Below are 15074 nucleotides of genomic sequence, written 5' to 3' on the forward strand. Positions count from 1 at the left end.
ACTCCTTCTAATCAGACAGAAGAAAGATAGAGAAAACACCATAGAGGTGAACCTTGAAGGTCTGCCGCTACAGGAGGTCGACACCATTTGAGTATTAGGTCTGTTCATTCAAAATAATCGTAAGAGCAACATTACAATCAGCCGTCTGGAAACAACCGTCAACCAGATAGTCAGGCTCATTCTAAGAATCACTTCTAAAGAGAGCGGTATAAAGGAGGCCGACAACTGTCGCCTTATACATGCATTCGTCATTAGCAGATTCGCCTACTCTCTACCATACCTCAAACTAGTTAGGGTGGACATCGACAGATTAAACAGGTTCTCAGACAAGCTTATAAAGCTGGTCTAGGGCTTCCTAGAAACACGCCCACGGACAGATTTTTATCCTTGGATATACACAACACTGTAGAAGAACTCATCACTGCACACAAGGCGATGCACATCCAAAGTCTGGCCAACACTACAGCGGGAAGAGAGATTCTAGATCGAATAGGCGTAAACGCTGAACCCATGTCTAACCGACCGGGCCCTCTACTACGAGGAGTGCGCGACAAACTAGTCACCAAACAGCTCCTCAAAAATATGCTACCGGGCTTCCACGATGGCAGAAGACAAGCCAGAGCGCGGGCTCTGCATAGAAAATACCTCAATCACCCTGGAGCAGTATACACCGATGCAGCCGATTATAATTTCAGTCAAGGGACCTTCGCCATCTGCGCATCCAAATTCTTAGGAGGAAGAAGCGAGTGCATCTCTGCGGCCTCGGTCGCGGTAAAGTACGCGGATCAAGCAGAAGAAGCGGCCATAGCCTTGGCCATAGCAAATACTGACGCTGACATCATTGTCAGTGATTCAAAGAGTGTCACAGGCAACTTCCCGCGCAGTAGAATATCCCTAATAGCTAGAAGCATTCTCACAAATGTTAACGAGAGATAGAACTGGTATGGACTCTTGCCTATTCAGGGAAACCAAGGAACGAAGCAGCCCACCAACACGCTCGAGGTTTTGTAGGCCGAGCGGTGGGCTCTCTTGGAGGGGGACCCGAGATAGAGGCAGTGATTTTGTAGCAGCAGCAGCGGCCTTACGCAGCAGGAGCAGCACCAGCCGCCGAGGACGATGACGCCGAAGTTCCTCCGAATGGAGCTCGACTCTCGTGCCGGCGAGATGCACCGTTCGGCTGCACGCCATCTTACATTCTAGCACTCCGGCCAGTAAATCAATCATTTCCTTCATCATGCCGTCCTCATACTTTTCGGGTGCAACAATTTCGTACCACGACATTATCCAATTCTACAAACTCTCTAGAAGAACCTGTCCTGCCCCGCACAAGACACTCTCCAGACACCAAGAGGTGGCTTGAAGAAGACTTCAAACCCATTCTTACCCGAGCCCGTACATTTACGCCCACATCTACTCCGACTTCATAGGCCCCACCTGCATCCACTGCGGTAGCACTGCCACCCTCGATCATATGCTATGGGACTGCCCGGAGGATTCTCCTCCGGAAGCTCTTATGGAAGCTCCCCAACCAGACGCCTGGGAAGAATTGCTGCGTAGCTCGGAACCCGCCGTCCAGGCAGGAGCCATCGAGCGCGCCGAAGAGGTCGCCGCCAGCTATCAGCTAACGGCCACCTGGCCCTTCTGCTAAGCATCCAGGAACCCTTCTTTTCCAGCAATAAAGTTTTTTTCTCTCTCTCTCTCGCTTCGGCGGACGCGGTTGTTGCGACGCGCGTCTTTTCTTTCACTCTTTCCTCTTATCTTTTAACTCTTCTCTATCTGCACGTGGCAGCGGTGGTGGCTCGGCTTGAACCAGTCGGCAACCCGTGCACTTTCCTTTTCATCCTTCTCTCAGTCGCAACAACAACCGTGGACTGTAATCATTATGGAGAGCGCGAAAGAGAGGCAACAACGAAAGAACGAAGCGAGGAAGAGACAACGCGCTCAAGAGACGGCAGAATAGCGCGCCGCACGACTCGAGAAGCGTCTAACGAAGATGCAGCTAGAAGTCGTGCCACGTCCCAGAGTGACTCTTCCACTGCGGAAGAGACCGGTTTGAGTTCTCGAGAGCGTCGGAATGAGACGCTGCGTAGACGACGTGCCAAGGAAACGGAGGAAGAACGTGCAAGAAGGCTCGAGACACGGCGGCTCGCCGATGGAGCTAAACGAGGTCGCTTGCACTCTGCGGCAACCGAAGAAGAAGCGTCAAGCTCAGCATCTTTACGAGAAGCCAGACTTTCGAGGCGCAACGATACCCGGAGGAGGCAGCGTGCAGAAGAAACGGATTAAAAGCGGGCTGCACGTCCAGAGAAAAGAAGGAAGAGGCCTTTGGCCGGTTTAATCGTTGAGCCTGGAGACGGCGAAAGTCGTCGGCGCGTAGACTTTGCACAAAGAGCGAGTGAGCACGAGTCGGCCACAAGCGTAGACATGCAGCTCTTGCTTTCGCAAATGAAAACCACAGCCAATTTTTTTTTTTCAAAATTCTGCTGTAGTTATGTCTTTTCGCCGTACTCTTCGCTTTGCTATAGCTCTGCCGCTTACGCCAACAATGACGACGACGAGCAAGCCAGGAACGGGCGCCGTGGCATGTGCTATCGCTTCAGAGGCAAAAATAACAATAACGGGCGCCTGAGAGCTGCGCTCTAAAATAAAATAGCTGACAGAGGTCACACAGTGAAACGATAGCGGTGCGTCCAAAACAGCCGTCAAAACGAAGAAACCCGCCGGCTTTGTTCTCGAGGCGTTGACACTAAAGCACTATGACTAAAGCAGCTTGTTTGTGCAGTGACGAACACGCGAGCTTTGTTTCTGAGGCGTTGACACGTGTGCAGTAGAGCGGATCCAAGGGCTCCGACATTACCCTGCACTGGTTAGAAGGTTAACGACAAGACGGTTTCGGTTGGCTATATACTCCAGCGACATGAGAGTTATCAGAAATATACTGAAAATCTTTAGCCTATTGAAAGAGCAGCATGAGTCTGTGTAAAAAAAATGCTGTAAAAAAAGCGATGGCGCAACACTGGATCTTCGTGTCTGCCATCTCATGGCACGTCTTAGTAGTGTTGTGACTGAAGGAAGGATAAAAAGGAAATTGCTCGGGCCTGCCCACTGGCTCGAGGTGAGCCCCAATCGCTGCCACGTGCAGACAGAGGAGAGTTTAAAAGAGGCATGAGAGGAAATATTGAAAGAAACCGCGTCCGCCGAAGCGACGACGCCAGTTTTAAAAAACAGATACGCATGGAAGTTGATGAAGACGACGACGTGCATTGCCCAGCGCAAGAGTTTGGACCTCTATAAACGCTCTTCTTTCCAGCAGTTCACCGCCTGTGTCTTGGCCACTCCCCCGTAGTGGGTATGTGCCATTCTATTTGAGGCCAACCAACCAGCCAGTTTGGAAGTTAAGCACAAGGCGTTATCGGTTGCGGCGATAGCATAAGTACAGCCGGCCAAATCTTTAGCTGGCGTGCGCGACGGCCGCGTTTTCCGTGCTCCTGCAGCTTATGACGGCTCAAACTTGCTAAGATATCAAATTTAAGCAGAGGCTCACTAAACCCTTGCCTAATATTGAGCTTTCCCCAAGTTTGCTTCGTTGTAAAGCGCAGGAGCGCAGAAAAAGCGGCCGTCGCGCACGCCAGCCAAAGATTTGGCCGTCTGTACAGTAGACCCCACGCTTGCTCGCTCCAGAAGTGAAAACAGAAATTCATGGCGAACACGGTCAAATGCTTTCGCAAGGTCGATCTGAAGCAGAGCAAGCTGCTCATGAGACCTGGAGGAATATTCAAGAATTGTACGCGCAGTGTGAACATTACTTTGAATGGAGCGGCCTCTTAGACCACATGTCTGATGAGATCCAATGAGTACCGACATCGCGAATTGCAGCCGATTTGATAAGACTTTAGCAAAAATTTTGTAATCCACATTTTCCAATGTAATGGGCCTATAGCCTTCTACGGAGCGCAGTTTTCCTTCATCAGTAGTTTTCGGAATTAGCACTGTGTGGCTTTTTGTAAAAGACCGAAGAAGGACTCCTATATCTGTACATAACCATGTAGAATAAATACCATGAAAGAAAAAAAATTGCGGCGATAACATAGCGCTCTCGTGCAGAGGCTAGCGAAGCTGATCCGTTCGCGCCGCCGTGGGTTCGATACCCGGACGCGGCAATATTTATTTTATTTTTGCAGGTACCCGAGCGCACTTCTAAGGTACACCTGCTTTTTCAGGATTGCTAGTGAAGTACTGCTTTCGCACTAAACGTGAGGATAGTATGAATAACAAAGGGCGTAATGAAAGAAGAAATAAGAGCATAAGCTTATATTCAAAGCCGGTCTCGCTATCAGTGATATGCAGTTTGTTAGTAACTGTGTACTAATGCGAATGGTGACAGAAGATTCTGAAAAAATGAAGAAACAATGGGAAGATGAGCAATACGTTACGAGCCCTCTCTACCTACATACACACACATAGAGGACCAAGCTGGAAGATTTCTCTTTTTTTTTTTCTCAAATAAAGTTGTTTCCATCCATCCATTCACACACATGCACAAACACGCATGAGTGAAACGGCGTCGAGTTTCTGTGATCGTTTCTTCTGCTCTACATCAGAGCTAAACAGACAACCCGTGAAAGCGGTCCAATGGCAGTGCGGCGACAGATGCACCTCCATGCATTCCTCTAGCGTCAAAGCCTGTTTGGAGGCGGCACATTGCGGGCATACCGAACGAAGGTCAACAAAAGCGGGCTCGTATTTCACGCCGGTACACGTCGCGCGACGAACGCCGTCACAGATCCCTGCTCTGTACAGGCGGCGTTAAGCGCGATTTTCAAGCGAGATGCATGCGCAGAACGAATGAAGGGTTCGAGGTTTCCACTTACGTCGCATGCCGAACGAACTTTGCGAACGTCGCCGTTCGTGCTTCCGTCACGTCGTCGATAGATTTCAATCGATGCGCCGCGGTGTCGTCACGCTGCGTCGTTAATTGCGCCGGAGTACAGAGACGCGTTCGGTCGGCCCAGAACGCGGGGATTCTTCGTGCAAAGTGGGCGTGGGCGGAGAGGGAACAGCTGTAGCTGTTTGCAAACAAGGAGCTCTTGTAATACGTGCCGCGCAAAGGTGCGTCGCGGGCTCCAGACGGCTGCCTCGATCGGCTTTCTCGTGTTCGTGGAAAAGTTATAAGATCCTCTGGTTGCCACTCGCGCTCACGGTAACGAGGAATTTTGCTTACGCTCGAAGTGCAAACGCTTGTGCAAGCATTCGCGTCAGCATAAAATCTGAGCTAACTTTCCCTTCCCCGGTCCCTTTTTTTTTTATTTCCATTATACAAATACACTTTTGCGTTTAACCCGAACTCTAGAAGCTAGAAGTGAAATTGCACCACGGTAATGATTTAGAACCTACTGTACATAATACGAAGCCATACTTAAGGGCTAAAGGGGGGGCGGGGGGTGTATTATATAAGCCACAAGATGGAAAAACTTGTCTCTTCGCTCTCGTTTTTCATTTCCCTTATTTCGCTTCTTTTTTGGGAGGCACGATGACAAAACCTATGCGAAGCGGAAAATGTCCCAGTTCTTAATGCATACGGCTCGGTAATGAGACCACCAGGGTCCCGCCCCGGTGGCTCAGTGGTTACGGCGCTCGGCTGCTGACCCGAAAGGCACGGGTTCGATCCCGGCCGCGGCGGCGAATTTCGATGGAGGCGAAATTCTAGAGGCCCGTGTACAGTGCGATGTCAGTGCACGTTGAAGAACCCCAGGTGGTCTAAATTTCCGGAGCCCTTCACTATGGCGTCTCTCATAGCCTGAGTCGCTTTGGGACGTTAAACCATCATAAACCAAACTAAACCAAGACCACCAGGGTGACGTCAAAGAGCTTTACACCAGATAAAAAGAGACCGAACTTAGAATTTGCTCGTGCGAGCCCAGAACACATGAATGAATGAATGAATGAATGAATGAATGAATGAATGAATGAATGAATGAATGAATGAATGAATGAATGAATGAATGAATGAATGAATGAATGAATGAATGAATGAATGAATGAAATCCCACTGAAGTCACATCAACATGCGGGGGAACCATGTTCCGTCGCTTACCCTGGTTCTTGTCCGTGTGTATAGGCGCCATCAGATAATGTCAGCACGAACAACATGCCTTCGATGAGCTGGAGGGGACGATATACCGTGGCGCCCAATTGCACGCTGACGAGAACTCGCATCGAGTGAAATGCGTGCGGCGCACATGCATGAACTACGCATATGCGTAATCGTGGAATCGACAAGCTGTAAACAGAGGGTCGGCGAGTGCTACGGCGTCCGTGGTCGCGACCTAATGGCTTCTGTCGGGGCAGGAAAAAAGAACGCGACCTAACGAGGTCCATGCGGAAACACAGGCGGCCGGGCGTGCCTATAGACTCGTACTTTTTTTCTTCTTTTTGCTGCCGTGTGCGCCGTAGTGCTCCATCGCTGCCGAGCCGGTGCAAGCCGGAAAATACGCTACTGACAGCTGACGGCACACAACGCAGTCTGCTCCCCTGAATGTATACGCCCGTGCGGGAGGCTTGGCGGATGCCCGGCACGGAACGAATTCCGGTGCGCGCACGCACGCAGAGGTCATGGCTACTTAGCACTAGAAACAGCGTTAACTGCGAAAACACGACATACTTGCGGTCGTGTGTGATATTTTGTCGTTTTTTTGTGCGCAGGACAGGTTTAGCCCAAACTCGCGAATCTCGCTCAGTATAGCAGCCAGCTAGGCTATAGCTAGTCGCGCTCCAGGAACGATCAGCCAGCGCCCTCTCCGACTGAGAGAAAGCAATTAGTAATCATGGATTTGGTAGCACTCACGCTTGACTACCCGCTCACGGCATCAATAAATCAGCAGTCATACCATTGCCACACTTCACTTTTAATGTTACCTAAGCGACTGTACTTCGTGGAATTAAAAATTTATGGCCGGTTTTCGTAGTTAAGCCAACTGCGAATTAGGTGCGCTAGAAGTTCGATTTTCCCTTCGGTTCCGATGTTCAGATCCAGTGTTCACGTGCACTGACATCACACTGCGCACAGGCGCCTTTTGCGTTTCGCCTCCATCGAAACACAGCCACCACGGTCGGATTCGAACCCTGGCACTCCGGCTCACTAGACGAGCGCCTTAATCACTGAGCCATCCTCAAAAATTGCCCAGTTCAAAATCTTAAACACGATCTCTTAACTGTGCATGTCCGTAGGGGCGTGCAAATAGTATATTTTTTGAAACCGAGTCGAATTCGAATCGAACGTTTGCGTGATTACTCGCAACTTTTGCGAATATTTGTACAAAACGAATAATCATGGGAAACAGAGAAGGGTTAGTGACGGCGATCTAAACCATACAGTTAAAGCTGTGCCTTATGAATGACGTAACACTGGTCTCCTCTTGGGGGCTGGCATTTAACACGAAGTCATTATATAAACCCGAAAGACGTGTAGTCAAGAGTTCGACGGAAATCCGTCTGGTCAGGCATGGTGATGCCATGAAGTGAAGTAGCAGTCACTGACCATAGTCTTAAAAAGAAAGACGTTTCGAAACCCGTACGGGTTTCTTGTTCACGGTGAGCAGGACAAGAGCGGTGGCGAATTTATGTCCGACGAATCTTGGTGACCACGTCTTGTCCGTAAATGCTCTGATAGTTCATGTAGTCAAGAGTTCGACGGAAATCCGTCTGTTCAGGCATGGTGATGCAATGAAGTGAAGTAGCAGTCACTGACCATAGTCGAAAAAAGAAAGACGTTTCGAAACCCGTACGGGTTTCTTGTTCACGGTGAGTAGGACAAGGGCGGTGGCGAATTTATATCCTGACGAATCTTGGTGACCACGTCTTGTCCGTAAATGCTTGTCCTGCTCACTGTGAACAAGAAACCCGTACGGGTTTCGAAACGTCTTTCTTTTTTCGACTATGGTCAGTGACTGCTACTTCACTTCATTGCAAACCCGAAAGACGCGGGTTCGATCCCGGGCGCGGCGGTGGAATTTCGATGGAGGCGAAATTCTAGAGGCCCGTGTGCTGTGCGATGTCAGTGCACGTTACAGAACTCCAGGTGGTCGAAATTTCCGGAGCCCTTCACTACGGCGTCCCTCGTAGCCTGAGTCGCTCTGGGACGTTAAACCCCGTAAACCAAACCTAACTCAGTGACCTTCATGTGATGTACACCAGAAAATTACCATTTCCTACTGACAATGGCGGCGCATGAAGTAGTGCCACATATCGCTAGTTATGAGGGACTAGTTACGACTTATGAGCCTTCGCCTCCGACATAGAGCATGTAGGCAGGGTTTGCTGACCCTGGCTGAACCCCGCCACGTCACCCAGTCTTAAGACCTTATGTGCGCATCATGAACGCCGCTATTCCGAAATACTGAATAATCTCACCCCCCCCAATGTCCGCAACAAAAACAAATACAAGGATTCTAAAAACTAAACCTGTTATAGCGTTGAAACCAGACAGGTTAGAGATATGTTTAGTTTGAGATATCAGTTTACATGGTATGGGTCGGCTACGTGGAGGAGGGGTATCTGTTACAACCGGCGTCGTCGCTTCAGCGGACGCGGTTGCAACGCGCGTCTTTCTATATTTCAGTCTTTCCTCTCACATCTTTTGAACTCTCCTCTGTCTGCACGTGGCAGCGATTGTGGCTCAGCCCTGCCCAGTGGGCAGGCCCGAGCACTTTCCCTTCCATCCTTCCTTCAGTCACAACAACAACAACAACAACAACAACGTGGTATGTGAAATTGTTACGCCAGTTACGTAAGTGTGCGAAAGTCTTACTCACGGAATTTCGATGGGATTTCTTGCACTGTAAGGGCAATAGTAGGTGCAGTTCGACAATTTTGATGCCAGTTTTTGCACCCAAGTTACAGAGCTGCAAGAGTTAACTTGAAACTGAAAAGTCTTCGTGGTTCTGATATTTTTGGCAATTTATGATAAAATATTCAGAACTAAAACGAATTCTATTTTAGCGGTCATTTTGCAGCAGTCTTTGAAATTGGTTAAGCTGCTGTCGAAAAAGGCGGCCCTCAAGTTAAAGCCCGGCCGGGAATACAGGGTGTTTCCGAGAAGGCTAAGCAATTTTCCACAGCACCGACTGTAATCGCGTTTTCGAAATTCTAAAAACTGATATGGCTTTTACTAGTAGCCAGTTACAAATATCTAATTGCAACCACGTGCTAGCTCTAATAGCAAAAAAGATAATTATTAGAAACTAGTTGATCAGCTCACAAGACGATTAGCCGGTTTTCAGGTGCCCGCCAACACTTTAATACTATGCCGCAAAAGCTGTATTCTTACCTCAAAAAGCATATTTTTAAAAATTACTCACTTTTCCCTGAAACACCCCGCATGTATTTATCGCGAATGGTAGCCAAATAGTGCGTGGCAGAATTGCAGAGGAAGATCTTGGTCACGTCATCCGGTCACTCCCCAATGCATTTGTCCCTGGTCATGTACCAGACTGTAATGCGAAACTTTTACATTACAGAGGCACTTGATAAAGTGTAATGGGTGCGGATAACATGCGGGAGGGCGTTGCATGCACTCGTAGTACTCGTGCTTTCCTTTGAGAGGCGCTCAGAGAAGCTCCAATTTAAAGACAGAAGATTTACGAAGCAGTCATTGAAATAGCGCTAACATTCTACCCTGCGTTGTGGAGGGTTTCGGGAGAGAAAGGCTTAACGAAAATGATGCACAGAATAGTGAAATAAAAGAATTGAAATGGAATAAAAATATGCGGTCAATGCATTGGGGCGCATAGCATCAGATGAGAGTGCAGGAGAGTTTTAAATTTAGCGAAGAAGTACGATGTTCTTCATGTCGGCAGACAGAGTTCAGTACACGGCGTGTATACCAAAGGAAATGCAATAAGGTTTTAAAGTTTTTTCAATTGTACAATGTCTTCAAATAGGCAGATAAAAAGTTCAGGTGCGCAGGGCAGGATGAGGGACTAGTAATGCAAAACTATCGATAGTACTATCGATACTATCGATAGTTGAGTCACTATCAAACTATCGATGGTAAAAAAGAGTGGTAAAAAAGGAGAAATTCTAGAGGCCCGTGTACTGTGCGATGTCAGTGCACGTTAAAGAACCCCAGGTGGTCGAAATTTCCGGAGCCCTCCACTACGGCGTCTCTCATAGCCTTAATCGCTTTGGGACGTTAAACCCCATAAAACCAAACCGATAGTACTGTCGATAGTAGTATCGATAGCACTATCGATAGTACTATCGATGGTACCCTCGATAGTACTATCGATAGTTCTATTGATAGTACTATCGATATTCGTATCGATACACTTGTTATATATAGTATTATCGATACTATATAATCAACTACGCATACCTGCATCCTAAAGTTGGTTTCCCAAGTGTGTGGTATGGAAGTGATGGTATGAGTAACTGACAGGACTCGCCCGTTTTCGCGGCTTACGCGTCAGCGTGCTCTGCAGATGTTCCCTACGTAAAGTTGCTGGATAAAATGTTAGCGTGCGAATGCCCTAGTTGAGAAGCATGTGTGCGAAAACCATTTCTGCAGCGGTTACGTCAGCAAGCCAGCACAACTTGGGCTATTTGTTCTTTCGTCGGATGTAGTTCCAGGTATTTTTCCGAACTGTCCCAGTGCACGTTAAAGAACCACAGCTGTTCGAAATTTACACGGAGACCTCTACTACGGCATCCCTCATAGCTTGAGTCTCTTCGGGACATTAAGCCACACGAGACCGTCAAACCAATCAGGTATCGCAAATGTTTTTGTTATATCGCTGGCCAACAAATGCATAATAGCAATATTGTTACTATCAATAGTCTTACCATCGACAGTCTCACTATCGATAGTCTTGCTATCGATAGCGGTACTATAGCTAGTAGTACTATCGATAGTAATACTATCGATTGTACTATCGATAGTAATACTATCGATAGTAGACTATCGATAATACTATCGATAATCTATCGATAGTAGCACTATCGATAGTTTTTTTACACTATCGATAGTTTCCAAAAAACTATCGATACTATGGATAGTCAATTTTCCGATAGTTTTGCATCACTATGAGGGACCCAAAGCACTGTTCATTGATAGCGGTACGTACGTCAGAGTCTCCATTTAATGCACGGTACATGCACAACAATTCTGGACAAAAGCATTTTTGAATGGAAAAAGTTTATGAACGCAATTTTTTCATGTATTATAATATTTCATTATAAGTATCAATATATCCGCAGATCTCTTGTCGGCAGACTTGAATTTTTTTGCGGTTAACGTTATTGCCATCATCCAAACCGTCCTCTATTGGTTTTCTATGGCAGTCTTGATTGCTCAACGCGACGATGGAAAAACTTTAAAAGATTTAGCTACACATTACCTTCAATATTTCCATAACAGTACCTTACAATTTGCCAATATTCAAAATTTTTGTCCAAGAATGTTGGACATGAAGTTTGCTCGTCTGCACAAGGAGAGCATTGTAACAGAATGTACTACACTTTTTCAAGTGAGTCACAGTTGTCACAACGTGGATTGCCCGCTTGACATTAGAAGAAGAAGCGGTATGCAAACATCGCGTTCAGTCGAAGACGACCGTAGACGAATTCCAGATCGCGAAGAAGTCTGTACGGAAGTTTAGATTTTGGGTGTGGGCCAGCAGAGTGAAGAAATGGATAACAATGGGATGACAAGCTCCAGAGCCGATCCCTTTCTTCATAAGTGCATTTAGTGGTACATGACAGCACCTCTGGCGAGCGCGCCGCTCCCTCTATTTTTCTTGGCACTGCCTCCCGAGTCTTTCCTTTGTCTAGTTTGCGCTGCGCGTTTTACTGCATCATTAACAACTAGCCCGCCTGTCACGTTTTACGAGGTGTGTGAAGTTTGCACGTCAGCGGCTGAGCCCGTGGACGCGGGTTCAATCCCAGCCGCAGTAACCGCTTCTTGATGAAGGCGAAACGCAAAAGGCGCCCATGGGCTGTGAGATATCATCATCATCAGCCTGGTTACGCCCAGTGCAGCACAAAGGCCTCTCTCATATCTCTCCAAATTAACATTGTCCCGTGCCAGCTGCACTCCTGCAAACTTCTTAATCTCGTCCGCCCAAATAACTTTTCTGCCGCCCCAGTCTGTTACCGTTAAGGACTATCGGTTATCTTGTCTTCGCATTGCATGCCCTGCAGAAATAAGCCCATTGCTTCCTCTTGATTTTGACTAGGGTCATTAAGCCGTGTTTAATCCCCGACTGACTCTGCCCTCTATCGTCTCTTAACGTTACGTCTATGATTTTTCTTTCTATAGCTCGCTGCGTTGTCCTTAACTTAACCCTAACCCTCATTGTTAGCCTCCACGTTTCTGCCGCGTAGGTGAGTACCAGTAAGATACAGCTGTTATATATTTTTACCATGGTTTGGTAAGCTGATATATCCATGATCTGGGAGAACCTGCCAAATGCGCTCCACCCAATTCTTATTCTTCTAGTTATTACATTCTCATGATTCGGATTTGCGGTCGCTGCTGCCCTAAGTAGACGTTTTCCCTTACCACTTCCAGCGCCTCGCTACCAATTGTAAACTGCTGTGCCCTTCCGAGATCGCTGAACATTGCTTTGGATTTCTGTATATTAATTTTTAGACCCACAGTACTGCTCTGCCTGTCTAACTCATTGATCATGTTTTGCGGTTCATCTCCTGAGTGACTTGGCAAGACAATGTCATTAGCGAATCGCAGATTACTTAGGTATTCTCCATTAACTCTTATCCCCAACTGTTTTCCATCCAGACATTTGAATGTCAGTACACGTTAATGATCCCCAGAAGCTCGGAATTATTCCGGAGCCCTCCACTACGGAACCTTTGTGTCTGCCTTCTTTCGTTAACTCTTCCACCCTAAGAGAAGTGAGAGAGTTACTGCGTCTTTCATTTTGTCAGAACCAATTCTCTTTTTTACTGCGAAAGCAGTACCAGTGGCACTTGGCAAACATTCCGGCGTTGTCTTTGCGAAGGCTAACCAGTGAAGCCTACCCCCACCAGCCCTCTCCCCACCGCACCTCCCTAACTAGAGGACTGTTGACCCACCCACTGCCACCCTCTATCCGCTTCCCCACCCTTACCCAGCCCCACCCCCTTTCATCCTCCAGAAAAATACTGTCGCGTGTGTGAAGCATCGGCTCAGAGTAAAAACATTCTTTAGACTTTTACAAAAGCCTCAAAGCAATTATCCAAGGTAAATACAACTGCTATCGCAGCTTTATCTCATCGGGTTTCATAATGGCCCTGTACATTATGTTTCATGATAAAAGCAGAATAGTATGCATATCTTTGTCCTTTCTCACGCTGACAGCCGTCGTATAACCACTGACACGACAGACTATGCGGTCACTGCTCCCAGACAACTGCTGCTAAAATTATTTAATTGCGTTTGTTCAAGCTCGAAGACTGCAATACTCCATCACGCAAAAACTGTTCCGGAATTCAAACAAGAACAAAGAAACGCATCGTTTGATGTACGAATTCCTTTTTTTTTTTTTCAAGTATTTCAGCGGCCTGCTGTTTCCAGGAACGCTTGAAAAGCGCCTGCTTTGAGACCGTAACGAGAAGAAAACAAAAACACATAAGAATTATTCCGGAGTCGATACCTTAAATACTGTTTCCTCGATCAGCTTCACCAAGCCGTTGTCAGATGTGCTGACGGCGGATCTAACATCCCAACTGCTGCTGTTAGTCGTTGGTGTAATGAACAGGAGTGGAATATGGATGTTGCCCGGCGAGACTTCATAAAGTATAAGTTTGTTCACGAAAGGTTACAGCGCATGCTGCATAGTCACACGCAGCGGATTCGAGATTAAAGGATAATCACCAGTCTGGAACCTTGAACACAAAGCGCGGAAACGTTATACTTAAAATCCCCTCTATTATAGATGCATATTTTATCAGAGCACTCACACGGCCGTAGTTATAAATTTTAATCGGGCACGCATACCATGTAAAAAAAAAAGGAGAGGGAAAGATAAAACCCAGCCTTTTTTTTTCGTTTGCTAGAGTCGCGACTAACTGTTCACTAAAACTCTCGGTAGAAGAAACCTAAGGCCGAGATGAACCCGAGTTCCAGATTAAATGTATGGTTTGAAAAGTGCCGGTTCAACTTACCCGCCATGCCCTCCACGAAACGTCGACGGGCTCCGGTTGTTCGCAGTCACCGATCACAATGGGCTTGCGGAGCTCGATCGGCTCCCAGACACCCGACTCGATCGTCGCGTGTTCTTCGTCGTAGTGACTACCGGGACCCTTCTGTAGGCGCACAGAGATCGCGCGCAGTGGTATATGTCAGCGACTCTGGCGAGCGCGCCGCTCGCTCCACTTTTCTTGGCACTGCATCCCGTGTCGATGGCCGATGCGCGATGTGGCACCAATAAAACATTCAGCGCCTGCAGGGTCCACTCGCGTCGCTGTGATATGCTTGCCCGACCACGGCGGATGCGCAGCAGGAAGCTACGGGCTTTCCGCGCATGTCCCGCTGGCTGTCCCGTTCGCCCTGGACTGAACGTGCAGCCGCTTGAATCGGCTCGAGCGGACTTAGTCATGCGTAGAACGGCAGCGATTAAAGCGCCGTGCCGAGTGATTACGAGCAGACCCGCCAGAGAGGAGTCAAGTGCTCTCGGAAGGGGCGCTTTGCAAGAAAATATTATAGCGCTGCTATACATAGAAGACCTTTCTATAAACTTTAGTAGAGTACCATACTGGGTGACGCCCATATAGTTAACCTGCCTGCCTTTACGTTCTTCCAGTATCTCTCTCTCTAGACTTATGGATACATAAAGGGGCACTCACGTTTGATATCTGTCGAGAAGCTCTTTCAAAGGAATTGCTTTTAACGCAGAAATTGAAGCGCGCATACCCTGCAGCGGACGTCAGAATTGGTTCACAAAAACACTGTTCACGCAATGTGAGTCTCTGACCGGCCATCAGGTTATCGAAGAAGACGAGAGCAATAAAAATGGCGGCTGCAGCAGTCTTTCCGTTGAACAGATTATTTGGTGCACATTCACACCATCCCCACTCGC

The 15074-nt window shown here is 47.7% G+C and overlaps 1 protein-coding gene across 3 annotated transcripts in view; it reads right to left on the bottom strand.

Moving 5' to 3' along the window:
• The window catches only part of LOC149339279 (uncharacterized), a 35492-nt gene extending 21235 nt beyond the window's left edge, over positions 1–14257 (bottom strand). Inside the window, exon 1 of one of the 3 annotated variants that reach the window (XM_089550449.1) lies at positions 14161–14257. In XM_089550449.1, the coding sequence (XP_089406575.1) occupies positions 14161–14167 (7 nt within the window). In that variant the 5' untranslated portion in view covers positions 14168–14257. Of the gene's footprint in view, positions 1–4871; positions 5135–6094; positions 6346–14160 lie in introns of those variants that run through there. The other 2 variants (XM_089550447.1, XM_089550448.1) reach the window with 2 other exon arrangements.
• Between the last annotated feature and the right edge of the window lie 817 nt (positions 14258–15074).

Source organism: Amblyomma mixtum, chromosome 6, assembly GCF_055824585.1.
Source record: "Amblyomma mixtum isolate Tamu chromosome 6, ASM5582458v1, whole genome shotgun sequence".
In the NCBI taxonomy this organism is placed as follows: Eukaryota; Metazoa; Arthropoda; class Arachnida; order Ixodida; family Ixodidae; genus Amblyomma; species Amblyomma mixtum.